The sequence below is a fragment of the Oenanthe melanoleuca genome, chromosome 3 (assembly GCF_029582105.1).
Source record: "Oenanthe melanoleuca isolate GR-GAL-2019-014 chromosome 3, OMel1.0, whole genome shotgun sequence".
Lineage (NCBI taxonomy): Eukaryota > Metazoa > Chordata > Aves > Passeriformes > Muscicapidae > Oenanthe > Oenanthe melanoleuca.
The window spans coordinates 67506020-67522641 of record NC_079336.1 but is presented as its reverse complement, the minus strand read 5'-3'; the positions used below and the strand labels follow the sequence as shown (position 1 = coordinate 67522641).

Here is a 16622-nt window from a genome sequence, read left to right as displayed (position 1 = left end):
CCTATCAGTATGTGGCAGAGGAGATCACAAGCAGCCAGGACACTGACTGTGGGGAAGAGTCAGAAACTTAATAAACCTGAAAAAGCAATTAGGGCAGAGAAGTTGGGAAGGCAAAGCAACAATTCCAAAATCAGAATCTCTCATCTGGTAGTCGTCCATCTAATTTCTCTGTATCTTGTTATTCTCTCCTCGTCTTCCATTTCCATCAGCTCCTGTTTGTTGTTTTTCTCTTCCTTATCCCTGTTTTCCACAAAGCTTCCTTCTGACATTCACTTACTACCCACAAAGATGAATTGCTTGCACAGCTACTTAGAAACTGTACATCTCATCTGATGACATTGCTATCACACTGACAGCAAACACCAGTAAGAAATGTGGTGATGGTGTTTGTGTTTTTGTAAGCCTATAAACTAGATTCTATAAATTTATTACCATATATAAATATGAGCAATACTCTCTAATCATAAAATCATTATAACGGAGCTGATGGCAGTATAACACAGAATCCTGCTAAATAGAAAATCTGTTCATTTGCAGAATCAAATTTATATTATCAAGATGTATCACAGTAAACTGCACTGCTAATGTAAGCAAAGGTATAATTGAACTAAATTTTGAATAATAAATTATTAACTAAAAATATCTTTGATAAACATATAACCTACGCAGACCAAATTCAAAAGCAACATAGCACCATCTACTGATAATTTGCTATAAAACCAGGATTTTTTTCTGCCTCATAATCCCATTTTGTAAGAACAGTCAGTAAGCATAAGGTAGTGGAGCAATCATACAATACATAGAATGTTTCAGCATAACAACACCATGCTGGAAAAGTCTTCCTTCTCCCTCTCTGTTTAGCCTCTTGCCTTACACCACCGACAACCTGGCCTGAGCCATTCAGAGAGAACCCAGCCTAAGTCACCCCCTTTGTTAGGATTAGCTAGTCTTGGATCTGAACCCCTCTCAAGGTAAGTTCATTATACCAGCATACCACCAAGAATTCCCTGTTAATAAAGCTGTTTTGCAGGTCTTGGTTAAATTTCATTTTAAGCTGCATTTTGGAGAAAGGACAAGTCCTCACATGATTAACCCCAGAAAGATCCCACTGGAGTGCCTAAGTCAGCTGACTGAATCACTACAGAGTTTACAGTGTGTAATAAATATACACAGAAATAATAAATAATATAGCTGAAAGCTATGTGTAATGCTCCCAAAAATACTGCCCTCAGCTCAGAGTTGGCAAAGTCTCCTTCTGCACATCCAACAAGCAATTGCTTCAGGGGTACCAGTCTCAGGTGCATCCAAAAGCACTGAAGTGAGACCTGAGAGATGTGACTGTGCAAGACTCAGTCAGTGCTGACAACACAGCAAGAACTCAACACACCCATACCCTTGTGCTCTCTCAAAACAGTCAGTCTGTGGCTCAAATGTAGCTGTCTGAACTGATGTTGCTTATTAGGTCTCCACTAGAAAGCTGCCAGCACCAATCTGTCCAGAGCACTGCACAGTTCAAGACTGACACTGAAGCCACTAAAATTGTGGATGTTGCTTCTTTTAAGAAAATGATGGCTTAAAGCTCCCAAATAACCAGATAACAAGACTTTCACTAAAAAGCAACTCAGATCATGTAAGAAGATTGAAATATGCCAGTGACAGCTGCATTAGCAGTAGATAATTATATGACAAATTCAACCACAGGAAACAGAAAAAACTCAAAGAGGAAGCACTCTTCACTGTTTTGGTAAGACATTAACAGTTTCATAAAGTGTAAAATTAATTCACAATATGCATCTTAACTTTTTTCAGTGCTTATATCTGATAGAAGCTCAAGCCAAAGATTAAATCTCTCTTAAATCTTGTTCATATTTTGCTAGCTGTACAAATGTGTATTTATACATATTTTGCTACAGGATTTGTGGACTATTTTTGCCATTAGTTTTAACTAGAAAAATAAAACCCCTAATGACAATAAGGCAGAATATCTGAGTTTACAGAATGTGAAAGCTGGATGTAGCAATATACTGACATAATGGGCAGGAAAGATATCACCACTGCAATGTTGCAATAGACTGCCAAACAAGCAGTGGTACATATTAAGTCATCTTCTGCACATTGACAGAAAGGCCTTGTAAAGCACAAGCCCAAAGCCACTATGGTCAATATGAAGGCAAGAAGTGAGGAACACCTTCTTACTCAAATGCTAAGAATGGGGTCCATTCAGTACACTCTTACTTCCCAGTATTCAAATATTTTTCATTCTGCTAATAAGCATGTAAACTGATCATCTGCAAGCCTATTACATTTCAAAGCAAAGATAAATGTACTAAAAACTTTAAAAACAAATAGTATGTGTTAGCTAATAAACTAGAGAATGCATTTTGAGAAGATGCAGCCCTATTGGAATTAGTGCATTAATAACTTCCACAGTTGTGCTAGCTCCAAAATACTTAAAAACACTCCTTTTAGCTCTCCTTCTGGAAGAGCAGAGGATGGAAGAGAAGCCAGTCCAACACATGAAGCACTCCATAAGCTCCTAGTCCTGAGCAGGACTTTGCTGCCATCATGTGGCAGCACGGTCCCCTCTCACCTCTGAGTCTCATTCTGTTGAAAACACTAGTGTCCCTGCCCAGTGTTCAGTGAAAGAAGGGCTGAAAACCCCTACACAAATAAAGGAAAGTATTTTAACTGGCCAAGATTATTGTAAGGGTTCCCTCCTGCCCCTTGCAAGCCATCAGGAAAACGCTACTGAGTTTGCAGAGAGTACTTTCCAGAAAAATCCATGGCTTCATTACAACACAAACATTAGCATTTTCAGTGCACACCCCCTGCTCACTTCTGTGTTCAAGCTGCTCTATGCCCAGGGGAGCAGCTCATCTGAAACCACTGAATCCCAAAGAGGACTCTGTAATATTTGTCGCATCCATTTCAAAACATGCTCAGCTGCAGAACTGACAAGCAGCATTAAGAAATCTTTATGATTCAGCAGCTTATTACAAGAGCAGTGGGGGATTGTATTATTTGGGTCACCTTGCTGAGAAATACAAAGATGTTTTAGTGACACACTTTTTGGTCACATTCTAAAACAACATTTTGAAATACCAGAAAAAAAAAATCTACTCTCTCCTATGAGAAATAACCTCAAAATTTCAGGGAATTTTCCAACAGTGAACATACCAAATATTAGTGGATTTATGAAGGTGACATATTGTACCACTAAAGCATTCAGATAGACTTTCATATAGTATAACGCACTCAAGCAGCTTATTTTGGGATGAGAATGTGAATCAAATAAGTTAGCTCATTGATCCAACATTCTCTCTTTTACCCAGGGCCAGAAACACCAGCACTCTGCAGCTGTACTGACAGTTACCCTAAATTATTTTTTAGTACTCATTAGCCACTAGTTTGCTGCAAATACTTTTTAAACTTTTGGCCCAAATGATACCAAAAATAAAATTATTATCAAAACAAAAATCAAAGCAATTTTTTAAAATTGAGGTCTCTATCTGTATTGTGAAACATTTTAGCTATAATATAGCTTTTCAGAAGCCTGGTTTCAATATCAGAACCTCATCCGAAAAAACTGAGGATTCAGAGGATCAACTGCTCAGACAGAACATGCAAAGTGCAATATGAATGCATGATTGTACTGGTATGGTTGAACCATGTGTAGTAATGAAACATACATTGATACAATTTTATCCTACAAAAAGTAGTATTATTTTAATAACTTTACACATGAATTAAAAGATACATGACCCAGAAAGCAGGATAAGGCTCAAACTGGAATATTTTTTTTAAGGTACAGAGCAAGTTGGATTTTACGTATAATTGATTCCAAATGAAAACTCAAGTGTCACACAGCAAGGAGAATCTGCACCCAAGACAAAGGTGCTTTTTGCTAAAGCTAGGTAATCCTTTCTCTTTGTACTGGTTTTGGTTGAGGTAGAGTTCATTTTCTTAATAGTAGCTGGTATGGAGCCATGTTTCAGATTTGTGCTAGAAATGGTGTTGGTAACACAGGTATGTTTTAGCTGTTTCTAAGCAGCCTTTACACAGAGCCCCAAGGGCTTTTTCTGCTTCTCACAGCACCCCACCAGTGAGGAAGCTGGGGGTGCAGAAGCAACTGAGAGGAGACAAAGCCAGGACAGCTGACCCTGACCGACCAGAGGGACACTGCCTACAATATGGCACTCAGCATATAAATCTAGGTGAAGAGGGAGGAAAGGAGGATGTTTGGAGTGATAGCATTTGTCTCCCCAAGTCACCAAGACTCAGGGCAAGCAGGTGTTCTGTTCAGCCACCTTCAGGAAAACTAGGCTCCACCACGTGTTTTGGTGACTGACTTCAGAACAGATTCAAATGGTCTTTTTGTACTTATTTTTTAACATAATCCATGAGCTGGGAATAGAGTTTATACTTTTGTCAAAGCCTGTCACAAAGCCATTTATGGCTGGAGGTAAACTTGGCAAGTAATGGGAGCATCAAATTTAGATGCAAATAGCTCAGCAGGGAACCCATTCCACTGGGATTGCTGGCAAGAGGTGCTGCTGGCAAGCCAACAGACAAAAGTGGGGTCAGGGTAATTACACTGACAATAATTGGGGACATGATTAGTCCTGCCAGAGCTTAAATAATTTACCAAACTCAGTGACAAGAATCACCCACCAAAGTGGTGACTGCGATGGAAAAGGAATTATCTACTTTTGGTGATAATTGCAACATAAAAACTTCCTCAAAATTTAACTTGGCTAGTCTACAAATATTTTAAAAGCTGGACTGCTAGACAAGCGAGAGACAATTTGGCAAGAACCAAGTAGAGAGACAATCTGAAAAAATTCTAATTCTCAGTAGCCTTTAATAGAATTAAGGCATAATTTTGGAAATTATTAATAAAAAAGTGTTTATACTGCATTTAAAAAGCTCTGAAAATTTCTCAGGACAAGGACTGCAGGTTCGAGTACAATGGGAGAACTACAAATACAATAGTTGAAAAAGCCAACAATAAAACTAAAAAACCAAAAACAAAGACAAAAAGTAGAAACTGATGGAATACACATAAATATTGATAAACTGGAGTATGTTCCAAAGATCATCTCACAACACGGCAGAACCAAAAAGATGTGATGGGCCACTGATATTTGACAAGATGAAGTCTAATTCCCTTTAACAGTATTGACTGCAATGTCAAGGAGTCTCTGAAGGAAGAAATCACAGACTTTCAGATTTGGACACCTGCTTTCTCTGGCACATTGCAATCCACTGTTGTCCATCCAGCCCTTCCTAAGCAAATGAAAAACAGGAAGCACACAAAAACGAAGAAGAAAAATAAAACCATACCACATCCTTATTTCTGTGACAGTGACATTGTTAAGACTCAGAATTATTTGTGAGAAATTAATTTCAGATGCTATACCAAGAAGATAAATTTTTTATGGGCCACAGGAATACTACTTTAATTTCAGTTCCTAATAATCTGATGTGAAATGCTTAAGCCTACAAATGGAGAAGACAATAGTAGGACTCAATAGACAGAAATAGAAAGTTATAATTTGAATTGAAGATCATAAAACATTAGTTAGTCTGCCTCAAGGCTTTCTTTAATAACTTTTTTTGAGTAATATTTAAACACCTTCTTCAGTTTTGCCTAACACTGTTAAAAGATAATTACCTATGGCCAATTCATAAGGCAATTACCTTACTCTTGACAAAGCAGCCACAGTTCATACCCTCTCCAGTCAAAATTCCTTCCCCTCTCACAACCACAGCATCACCCAGAAGCACCACAGCTGCCAGACACCAGTGACAGGTCTGCTCCCTCTCCCAACAGCACCACAAAACAAGAGATCCTCTGTCCTGGGTCATTCTTCTCATAAAGAAGCACATCAGGGCACAGTCCATTCAAATCCACATGGTTACTCCAGTTGCTCAACTCAGAGTCTGACATTTTCCCCTTAGGAGCAGATTAATCTGAACAGTATGAAGCGAGCATGATTGATGATTAATGTTTTAAGAGCTCATGCACATCTACTGCAAACCTTTCTATTCTTCTCTATGCTTATTCTAAATTCTGAAATCTGGGCTCCATGAGACAAAAAACCTACCCCCTCCTATAAAAGGAGGATGACACCTCTTTTGGCAAGGCATTAATTTTCTCCTGCATCTCTAGACTCATGAAATCTAATTTGGATGGCTCATTAATGAATTCAGACACCAGGCCTAAAGCTATTGGTTGTATCTGTACCATTTCAATTGCTCATGAAGACATACTTTCAAAATCATAGTCTTCTCCTTAGTTAACTTAACCATGGGCTAGTAGAAAAGTCATGTTCATCTCAGAGGTGCTTCCCATGTCTCTTTTCTAATATCCTTCCATAACAGCAGCATCTCCTGTTGGTATGGAGTTGGTATGGACTACTTCTATGATGAATATATCCACCAAAGAGGGCCCACAATGAAGGGAATAATTTTTGTCAAGGACCTTCTACAGACAGACACACAGAAAAGATTAAGTGAAGCAATCGCTGTTACACCTTGTGTTTTATTTTATCCTATTTGCCTCTTTCTTCACTAATAACCTTTCCTTCACTGATCATCTTTAGCAAAAAAGAAAGTAACCTGACACAACTGATGAGCAAGCCCACAGATGGGGACAGGGGAAAGATGCATCATTCCTGTACTGTACTGTCCTTAAAGCAGGTTTGCTCCTCCATTTTCTACATGCTGTAAGAGCTCCATATTGTCTAAATACAAAACTACTTGATGGTGAACACTCGAAGAAAAAACAGAAACCCCTGCCTTCCTGTGCTACCCTTCAAATCTACTCACAGATGGTAGAAACTACCTACTGAACAAGCAGCTCTCACTAATCTCTCTGGTGTAGACATTACAAACTGCCCATGCAAAAACCAGCTTAAGCATACTTCAAGCTTCCTTGTATCCCCTTTCTTATTTTTCATATTAACTTCTGCTTTGCACTTTCCTTCATGCAGCTCTCTTCTTGGAAAAGCTCATGTTCTGGCTTCCCATTGACTCTCAGAAAGAAACAGGCTTGGGAAACCCAGTCCTCTTTGCTCATCTGTTCCATTCCCTGGTCTGAACTACCACTATACTTTCAGACTTCCAGCAAAGGTGCTCATTTTAAGAAATTACATGCATGTAAATGCCTGTAAAGAGTATCTGAACTTGCTTTTGTTAACAGGGTTGAATAGACCCCTTAAAAATAAAACTCATCCCCTAAGGTCTGCAAACCACAACTGAAAAACAGCACTTAGCATAGGAAGACAGAGGTGCCACATAAGCATCTAGCAAGGGCAGATTCAGCATGACTTCTTACATGAGAAGGAAGATAGGCCTTCCTTAGAATAAAAACAAATTAACTGCTAAGTCAGGGGACAGAAAACTATTTCTGAATTTAGGACAGCTTCAAGTTCATAGTTACAGGAAGGGGGAGCTCTGCAAGGTAAAACAAAGAGTTACAAGAAATAAATAGAACCAAAGTAAAAGGTTTCATTTTTTTAGGTCAAAACTGAACTCTACCAGGATGGGGTGGGGAGGGGATTTATTCTGCTAAAGATAGACAGAACATTTCTACTACTCCATTTTTTCTTATTTTTTGACTCTTTCCCCACTGACAAATAGAAGCATTATTCTCATGTCTCCTGTACTAGCATTCTTTCTAAAATGCTAACCCTGTTTTTAACACGGTCCCAAGTTCTTTGAAAGTCTTCACTGAAAACCAAACTCTTGAAGAACAATATTCGCTATTGAAAAAAGACCATTCTCACTCTCTCACCCAACTTCTCCAAATGCTGTAAAATAGTATGCAAAATAAAATTATTTAATTAAAATACTTATAAATAGCTAAAATTCTTTTTACAGATATGCAAACAGATCACATAGACAAATGTGGAAACCACTGTAATAAATACAGGATTTGTATGGATCACTCCAAGAACTTTTGAAAGAAGGTTGTTTGTATACCTCATAGGAGCAGAAAATTATCATTAGAGATTTAACAGGTATGGGAAGCAAACACAAGGTTGATAGAACAGTCCCCACTTACTTTATTTACAATTTTATTTATAATAGCTACACTTGATTTTGGCTATTCCCAGAAAGTAATTAAAGCCAAGTGGATAGTTCTCATTCTCATTTTCACTTTTTTTTTCCTACATTCTTATAAAGCTGCCACTGTTTTAGCGGAAAGCAAAAAAAATTTCACGCTTTGACTTCTCTAGAAAAGGTTAGCATTTATTCACTAGTCCCTTTCACATGCATCTTTCACAGCTACAGTTTCATAGTTTTCAGCAAACTTTTGACATTTCTAAAAATAAGGGCTTACTTACTGAGCATTTGACATACAATCACAATTTGATAGCTGATGTCTAAAATTTCCTTCCTTCTGACAGCCAGCTTTTAAATAGCAGGATCTAATTTCCCCTTTAGAAAATACAGAGGGAAAAAATGTCAGTTCAGTGATGCAATCATTTGTGTACACAAAAAATTAATAAAATTAATAAAACACATTTTACATCAGGGATACTTATAAAGATATATTTTTCAGACTGTGCATTAGGTTCATTTTAGATTTCAGAAAGCAAATTTACATTTGAACAACTGAAAACCTAAGAGAAATCAAAACAGATGTCACCATGAAAATTTAAAAGGCATGTAAATTAAACGCAAAGCACATCAATTAATGGAAGTTCACTGTGAAATGTGATATCAAATTTTCCTCTTTCCATTCACAAAGGTGAGGTCAGAAGGTAGAAAGCAGCAAAAAGCTCTGCTAGAAGTGCAGCCACAGCTCCTCCCTGTTTGCAGAGGCAGCACAAAGCCAAGGGTGGGTGCTGGCTGACCCAGAGGCTGTGTCACCTGTCCCACGGGCAGCTGCTGCCCTTCTGGCCACAGCACAGCAGCGCCTGCCAGCAGGAACAGGAGGAACAGGCAGAAAACCAAAGGATCTCCAGGGTCACAGACCCTGTGCCACGAGCACTCACTCCACACTGGTTTTGAAGGCAACTTCGAACAGGGCTTTTGGGACAGCTGTCCTTTAGAGGTATAAGCCAGTACCACAGGGGACTACACAGGGCTCAAAATTACAGCTACAGCTACCCTACAGCTTCAGACTCCAAGAAAAGCTTCAGAGCAGTGGCATCCCAAGTATATGCAAGGGGCAAGAATAGGTCACTCGTTAATTTTCTTTGGAGTAGCAGATCACAACTCCAAATGACAGCAAGCACCACCATATCAAGAGGTCAGTCTGAGCCAGTTGAAGAACAAAACTGTAAAAATGAGTCATATTTTGCCCAGCCAGGTCAGAGCAAAACTTCTAATCAGGCAGAAAACACCAGAGGTTCTTCTGACAGGACAGAAGTTGTCTTTTGAGGATGATGTTTGGAAAATAAACTTCAGGCACTGTGTATGGCTCAAGTCTATGATGGCCACTGGTGGATTTGGAAAACTATTGCTCATCTGACTTTAAATTATTAAGCCCTTTTTTCTCCACGCACACAGAAAAACATGCAACCGGTAACAGACAAGAGAAAGATCCTTCCAGGACATCTGAAGAGTTCAGAAGTTTCCTCATGGATTGCAATTATCCCAACTAGAAAAACTCACCGTTTTCATCTATGAACACGTGCATTGCATCCACGGAGAGCTCATCTTGCACAGACGCCTCAGGTCCACTTATTACTTGCAAGACAGAACTGTCTTGCTGAGAAGTTACCCGGTAGATTATCTGCCTTTGCCTGCTGCCCTGGTAACTTGACACAAAAATGTTTCAAAACTACTATGAGGAACTTTTTTCTTGTTCTCAATAAAACAAAAAGAAAGAGAGGTTAATTAAAAGTTTATGTCATTTCTACTCAGTGAAACAAAACATCTTACATCATATCTTTGAAGTACAAAATTGTAAAGTAAACTGGCCTTACAGTGCTGCAAATTTGGCAGACTCTGGTAGCACCGGACTAGTACTAGCACGATCTTGGCTTTGTACATCTGATCTTTCCTGTTTAGGAAGTTGCTCACAGTGCTTTTCTGTTCCCACCATTTCTTCTTTTCTCTCCGTCATCTGGCTATCTGGAAAACAGGGCAGTGAAGTGGAGCCACTTTCCACAAACGACTTTCAAGAGTTTCATTCATTAAGTACTGAACAAGAGCATCTAAAAATTAAAATCTAAAACACTGCAATATTTGCTAGTTTTATGCAAAGCACTACCATTACTTAACACAATACAACCACAAATCTGGATGAGGAGGTTCTCTGACCCTCATGAATAGGCTGTTTCAAGAACACTGAGTGAAGTAGAGGACAAACAAGGGAGAATTTCTGCTTTGCTTCTCCTATTGTTTCAGAGGGAAGCAATCTGTTCCTAATCTAGAATAGTAAGAGGTTTCTTCCCTGGGGGCTGTAATTTGTTCCCAAACTGTGTATGCTGGCAGTGGAAAAGCAGAAGCATTGGCCCATTCCCCTTTTACAGAAGGGAAAGCAGAACTTTCAAAGGAAATAGAGCTCTTGGACAGGAAAGCAGATAGCTGCCTAATCCCTCTTCCCCACTGGCCACACACCTGGTGCAGGACAAAGGGCAAACTGGAAAAGAATTTCACAGCAGATTATCTTATGCTTGGAAAATATAGAACTATAGATTTAAAAATACACATTAAGTATTTGTCCAGCTTCTACTAGTCTGAGTACCAACTATATTTATATTATCTCTCTACATATGCGTGTAATTTATTCATATATATATGTACAACATATTCATGGTGAATAGCGAAACATTTTTTAACTGTTCTTCGTTTATAAACCAAAGAAATTACATTAGGGTTTTAAAGTGCAAATAAGACAGTTTTTCTTCAGCACCCTGTGCAGTTGTGCAAATGCTTTAAACAGAAAAAAGGGGTACTTGTTGGAGATGCCTCAGTAAGTCCTGTAGCTTTGTGCACCAAGCAAAGTGCATTGAAACATACTTACCCAGACTTCCTGCAATACTTGCTGTTTAAACATCTCAAATCAAGGTAAAAAAACCACAGAAATTTCACCCCACTAAAAATTCCATATCTTAAGCCATATTTCTCACCAATATAATTACCATCCTAACCTGCAAGAATCACCAGTCAAGAAACAGTGGTGTCATTATCTAAGTTGGTCTAAGGGTAAAACAGAATGAAGGCTTGTCAAAAGATGTTTTACCTTTCATAAGGTCAGCTGATAAAACTGAAAAAAGTAAACAAGTTTTTGCATATGCAGACCTTTCAGATCATCTGTCCTGTTTACCTCTAACTGAATCAGCTGATCTACCAACACATTATTTCTATAAACAAACCTACCCTCACGAGCTAAAACATTACACCAGTTTCAATCCACAGGACAAAGCCCCCTCACACCCTAAAGCCTGTGCTATAAATACAATGAAATGAGCACAAGTTTGGTGTAGGGAAATACTTTGCTGTGCATGGAGGCAAAATTCAATAGGTTTTCCAGGTCTATTTTATTCTATCTTGGGGAAAAATAAAAATTAAAAAAAAAAAAAAAAAAAAAAAAAAAGGCAGTTAGGGGAAGAGACAGCAATTTTTTCCTTTCCTAGATAAAGTTTAAAACTCTAGTTTAAGTAGAAACTGTGTCATTACCAAAGCATCCCCTTAATGATGTAACCATAACTGTGGGCGGTGATGGAGCCACAGATACCTAATCAAAATGACCTTCCTAAAGGCTTGGGCTGTTCAAGCTGTAAGAATAATTGATAGAGATCAGAAACTGTGGTTTAAATAACCTAATTGGTCCCACAGTGACCCAAACTAGCTTTAGGGCTGGAACAATTAGAAAGATTTTTTAAAATCTGATTATCTAGTGGTTTCAGAATATGCTTCTCTCTTTTCCATTCCAAACCACAAGCATTGCAGACTTTTTTCCTGCTGTGGTAAAAATCATAGTAACAAAAACCTAAACATACTGCCACGTAGAGGCTTTATATGCCAATCAGACAATAACATGGTGACTGTACTTGCAGGTGAAGAGTACTTCCAGCACTGGAAAAGTGGGCCACGATGGCTTTGTGACTGGTTTTCAAGATTGTTACTCATCTTTTTCCAGGTGACTTACACCTTCAGTATTTAAATGAAGATAGAGGTGTCTAGACTAGGAGTGTCCTGCCAGAGTACGCAATCAGGTCTACGTCACCAAATGCTCCCTGCACGGAAATTGTGCTGGCAAAGCTCAAACACCAGGAAAAATCGTTTTCAAGTACAAGAGCAGATTAAAGAGGACAACATGGCAGTGTACTTGCACTTTTCCCTGTGCCATTTACCCTTATCCACTGCTCCACACATCTCCAGTCCATGCACTGCTCCGCTCACAGTAGTATCAAGATCAGACCTCGGCTCTGCAATAATCACATAATTTATCTGGAAATTATTTGCCACATTACTCAGACATGTGAGGTACAACTATCAGGACTCATGGCTAAATTAGTCTTGGGGCAGGGTGATTCAGAAGAGTCCTGCATAAACAGCCAAGTTTTGGTCTGTACACTATTTTCATATTTTGATAGTGACCAAGACAAAAGCTTAAGTTATCATGGCAAAATACTTATGAAAAGCAACAATTCTTATGTCCCATACATAAGATACTTTCAATAAACATTTTTTTCTGCACTAAAGACTTTTAACATATCAACATTACTTACCAGTATATCATTCCAGTGCTGACAAATGAACTCTTAATTTTAAAGGGGTTACAGTACCATAATTTCTTTTGCCATGTAACTTTTTCCCTTTTAGAACATATTTTAAGCATCTCAAATCATCTTTATAGACAAACTCTTGCTCTACTCTAATAGGAGGCTGCAAACAATTTTACAGCTGAAATGAAACATCCTTTGTACATATGCTAATAGTGAGTCCAAAGGAGGGCCAGCAAGATGATCAGAGGAATGGAACCTCTCTCCTGCAAGGAAAGGATGGTAGAGTTGGCTGAGATTTCAGCCTAGAGAAAGCTCCAGGTAGACCTAATTGCAGCCTTTCAGTACCTGAAAAGAGACCACAAGAAATCTGAAGAGGGGCTTTTTACAAGAGTGTGTAATGATAGAAAAAGGAGGAACATCCTTCAACTGAAAGAGGGGAGGTTTAGATCAGACATTTGAAAGAAATTCTTCTCTGTGAGGGTGGTGAGGAACTGGTACAGCCTGCCCTAAGAAGTTATGGATGCCTCATTCCTGGAAATGTTCAAGGCCAGGTTGGATGGGGCATGAGCAACCTGGTCTAGTGAAAGGCATCCCTGCCCAAGGAGTGGGGAGTGGAGGTGGCTGGAACTAGATGATATTTATTAAGGTCCCTTCCAACCTAAACCATTCTTTAATATTGTGATACAGTAATCACAATAACCACCTATCAGTGTAACTCAACCCTAAATTTGCCGTATTATTAGGTAAATTAGAATGAAATTTTATTACACTGTAACTTTCCTCCAAAACATTTTTACTACTTGTGGCCCCTTACCAGAGTCTTCCAAACCTTCTTTCTCGTTTTTTACTTACATATCCCTATCCCGACCGTCACAGCTCACTCCTGTAAAATAAAATGCCCCCGCTGTCATAATTTCAAACACCATCTGTTTTAAAACCTGGGCAAAAAGAATTGAGCTAATTAAGCCTGTCTTCTGTTCATTAATTGCTTTGCTACTGAATCCACTTTCTTCAACAATATTATGCTCCAAAATAGAAATTTTCACTTTAAAATATATTTGCTGCCTGTTCAGCCACAAAGAAATGATTTCAAATCACTCCATGCTTTTACTAGTACCAGTACCAGCAAGAAACCAAAGTTCTACAAGCTGTGGACTGTGCCATTCATATATAGGGATTATAAATCCTAAGAACACTCCTAATCCTTTCTTCACCAAATGCTTTAGCAGAAACATCTAGATTTACGCACTTTATCCTCAACCCAAATTTGCCTATTATGCCACAAATACATTATAAGAAAATACTGACATTTAAGCTGTTCAGCCACCAAACAATGGGAATGCCCAAGGAATACCACACTGTCCAAGAATTGCTATAAGAGTTCAGCATGGACACTGAAGAAGCTCACGGCATTATCCATTAACGAGGATTGCCACATTAATCCTGAAGCAACAGGAAAAGCCAGCAACAGGCATTGTGCCTGATCCAGGAAGTGACTTACTCGAAACAATCTCCTGTGTCAGCAGCAGAGCTAGGAGTAAGTAGCCTAATCATTATACCTACCAATTACATCAGAATACAGACCTCTGAAATAACCCCTTTTTTTTTTTTCTGCAGATGCTAGACCTGTCATCATACATACTACTACCTCTTTGACTTAAAGACTGAAATTTTAAAATTTTAACCTGTCAAGCCTTACACACTGAGCATAAGATTGAGAGAACTGAATTCTGCACACATCCAAAGAAGTGCACCACATGCCATATGGCCCCTCTCTGGAACAAGAGTCAGCTGATACACAGCTGCTCCAAGAGATGAGCTAGCACCAGGCAGGGCTTTATTTCCTAGGTGCTACCCACCTGCCAGTAAAATCACCTGCTGTCACTTCCCACCACGACTGTCAACTGCACCGGTGACACAATGCACATGATCACTCCTCCTCATGACTACATAGCATGTGATAGTCCTTTCTCACACATGTAAGGGAGAAAAAAACAAAAAGTCTCAAAATACCCAGAGGAGTATGTTTTAGTTATTTATAGGAGAAGGGTAATTGCTTGGGATCCAGAACAACTCACTCGAGGTTGTGGTTTGTGCACTGCCCAGAATGATGAGTACCTTTTCTAAAAAGAGCCTGCAAAACATCTAAATTCAGGCCATGTAGCCCTGGTTTAGTTTCCCCAGCCAGTCCCCACCACTCCCACAGCAGCCTTTGCTCCCTGGGTGATAATACTGCCTGTCCTAGATTACTAGCCAGCTGTGCCAAAGGGGACATACAGGAGATTTTGCCCTGCATAAGTCTGATGCACAACTGCTCTTACTTGGTTCAGGACACATCAGAGGGACCCAAAGCAGCCAATAAACCCAGGTTTTCTTACACCTCTTGAAGACTGAAAAAAATTTGCCCTACAACACACTTTCATCACGTGGGTGGTACAAGTGTGATTCAAAACTGAAAAGACACTGGTCTGAAAGTCAGTTTTAGCAACAGTGTCAGTGGTATTTTCTCACAATGCAGAAGAGGTGGAGTGGCTATAGAACAGCTCTTAGAGCTTTTATATCCTCTATTTTAAGAAGTTAAATCTAGCACCCTCAGAAGTGTAAAGAAAGGCTTTAATTTTCTTTACTGCATTTTATCAGGCAGTCTACTGGCGAAGGCTTACGTGGTCAGGATGATAACTCTTCTATTTCCACAGAATACACAAGTTCTCTGAGGGACCATCCATAACAAAGACCCATCCATGACATTCACTCACTTGCCAGAGTGTTCTGGTGAACACATTTCCCCACCTTCCACAAATTATGCAAAATTTCAGCTTTCTTTGGCACAGCTCTGAATATCCAGCTTTCCAGGAATTTGCCAAGTTTTTCCCATTGCCTAATAAAAATCTTTCTGCGGTGCATTTCACGTTTATTTGTACCAGATATCTATTGCTAACTTTAGCCAATTAGACAGTTTGCAAGGTTAAAAGAACAAAAACCAAACAGAACCAACCTCCTCCCTCAAAACAACTGGTGCACAGCTTGACTCTGTATTCCCACACACACACACTTTTCTTAACAACCACTCTAATGTGGGAATAATGTTTATCCAGATCAGTTCCAAGATACTGTATTATTAAAGCATACTTGCAATTGCAAGGCTATAAACAAATTAAAGGCTTTCTCATTCCTAAAATTCAGTCTTGCTAAGGGGAAGCTGCCACTAATGACAGTAATTTATTTTAACAAACAGCACGTTCTGACTAGGCTGGAAAACAAAGCCTACTTGCTTTTAAAAATAACTGTCTTTGAACTACCTCTCCCAAGCTCAAAGAGTTCAGATGGAATCTCCTTTTTCCCACAGCACCAGTTCAAGGTGCAGAATCCACAGCAGGGCATCCCCTTTCCAGTCCCTCTTCATTACACGTGTATGCAGCTCAACTTCACTATCTCAGAAAAGTACAGACTTAAGAAAATAGAAATAGGAAGATTTAGAATAGATATTAAGAAGATATTCTTTATTGTGAGGGTGATGAGGCACCAAAATAAGTTGCCCAAACAAGCTGTGATGTCCCATCCCTAGAAGTGTTCAAGACCAGGTTGGATGGGCCTTTGAGCATCCTGGCCTACTGGAAACTGTCCCTGTCCATAGCAAGGGTTTGGAACTAGATGATGTTTAGGTCTTTTCCAAACAAAACCATTCTATGATTCTACAAAATTCAGTTCAAGTCACTAAATGAGAGCTTGGTTTGAGGGAATAGCAGAATTCTTCTGTTTCCTCATGATCCTGTATAAGAATCTTGTTCACCAGATCTAAAGCACAATAACTACACACACATTAGTAAGTTTTGGGGTTGTTTTCATTGTGGAATCTGACTTATTCTGATCGTCCATTGCTTTCTCTCATGCAGCAACCTTCCCTGTTCATATTATCTGAGGGTACTTACC

At 39.1% G+C, this 16622-nt stretch overlaps 1 protein-coding gene across 1 annotated transcript in view; it reads right to left on the bottom strand.

The window, feature by feature from the left end:
* The window catches only part of PCNX2 (pecanex 2), a 160961-nt gene that overhangs the window by 128872 nt on the left and 15467 nt on the right, over positions 1 to 16622 (bottom strand). Inside the window, exons 6-8 of the mRNA XM_056487140.1 lie at positions 9942 to 10089; positions 9628 to 9773; positions 8352 to 8445 (exon numbers count right to left, since the gene is read on the bottom strand). Coding sequence (XP_056343115.1) covers positions 8352 to 8445; positions 9628 to 9773; positions 9942 to 10089 — 388 coding nt within the window. The remainder of the gene's footprint in view (positions 1 to 8351; positions 8446 to 9627; positions 9774 to 9941; positions 10090 to 16622) is intronic.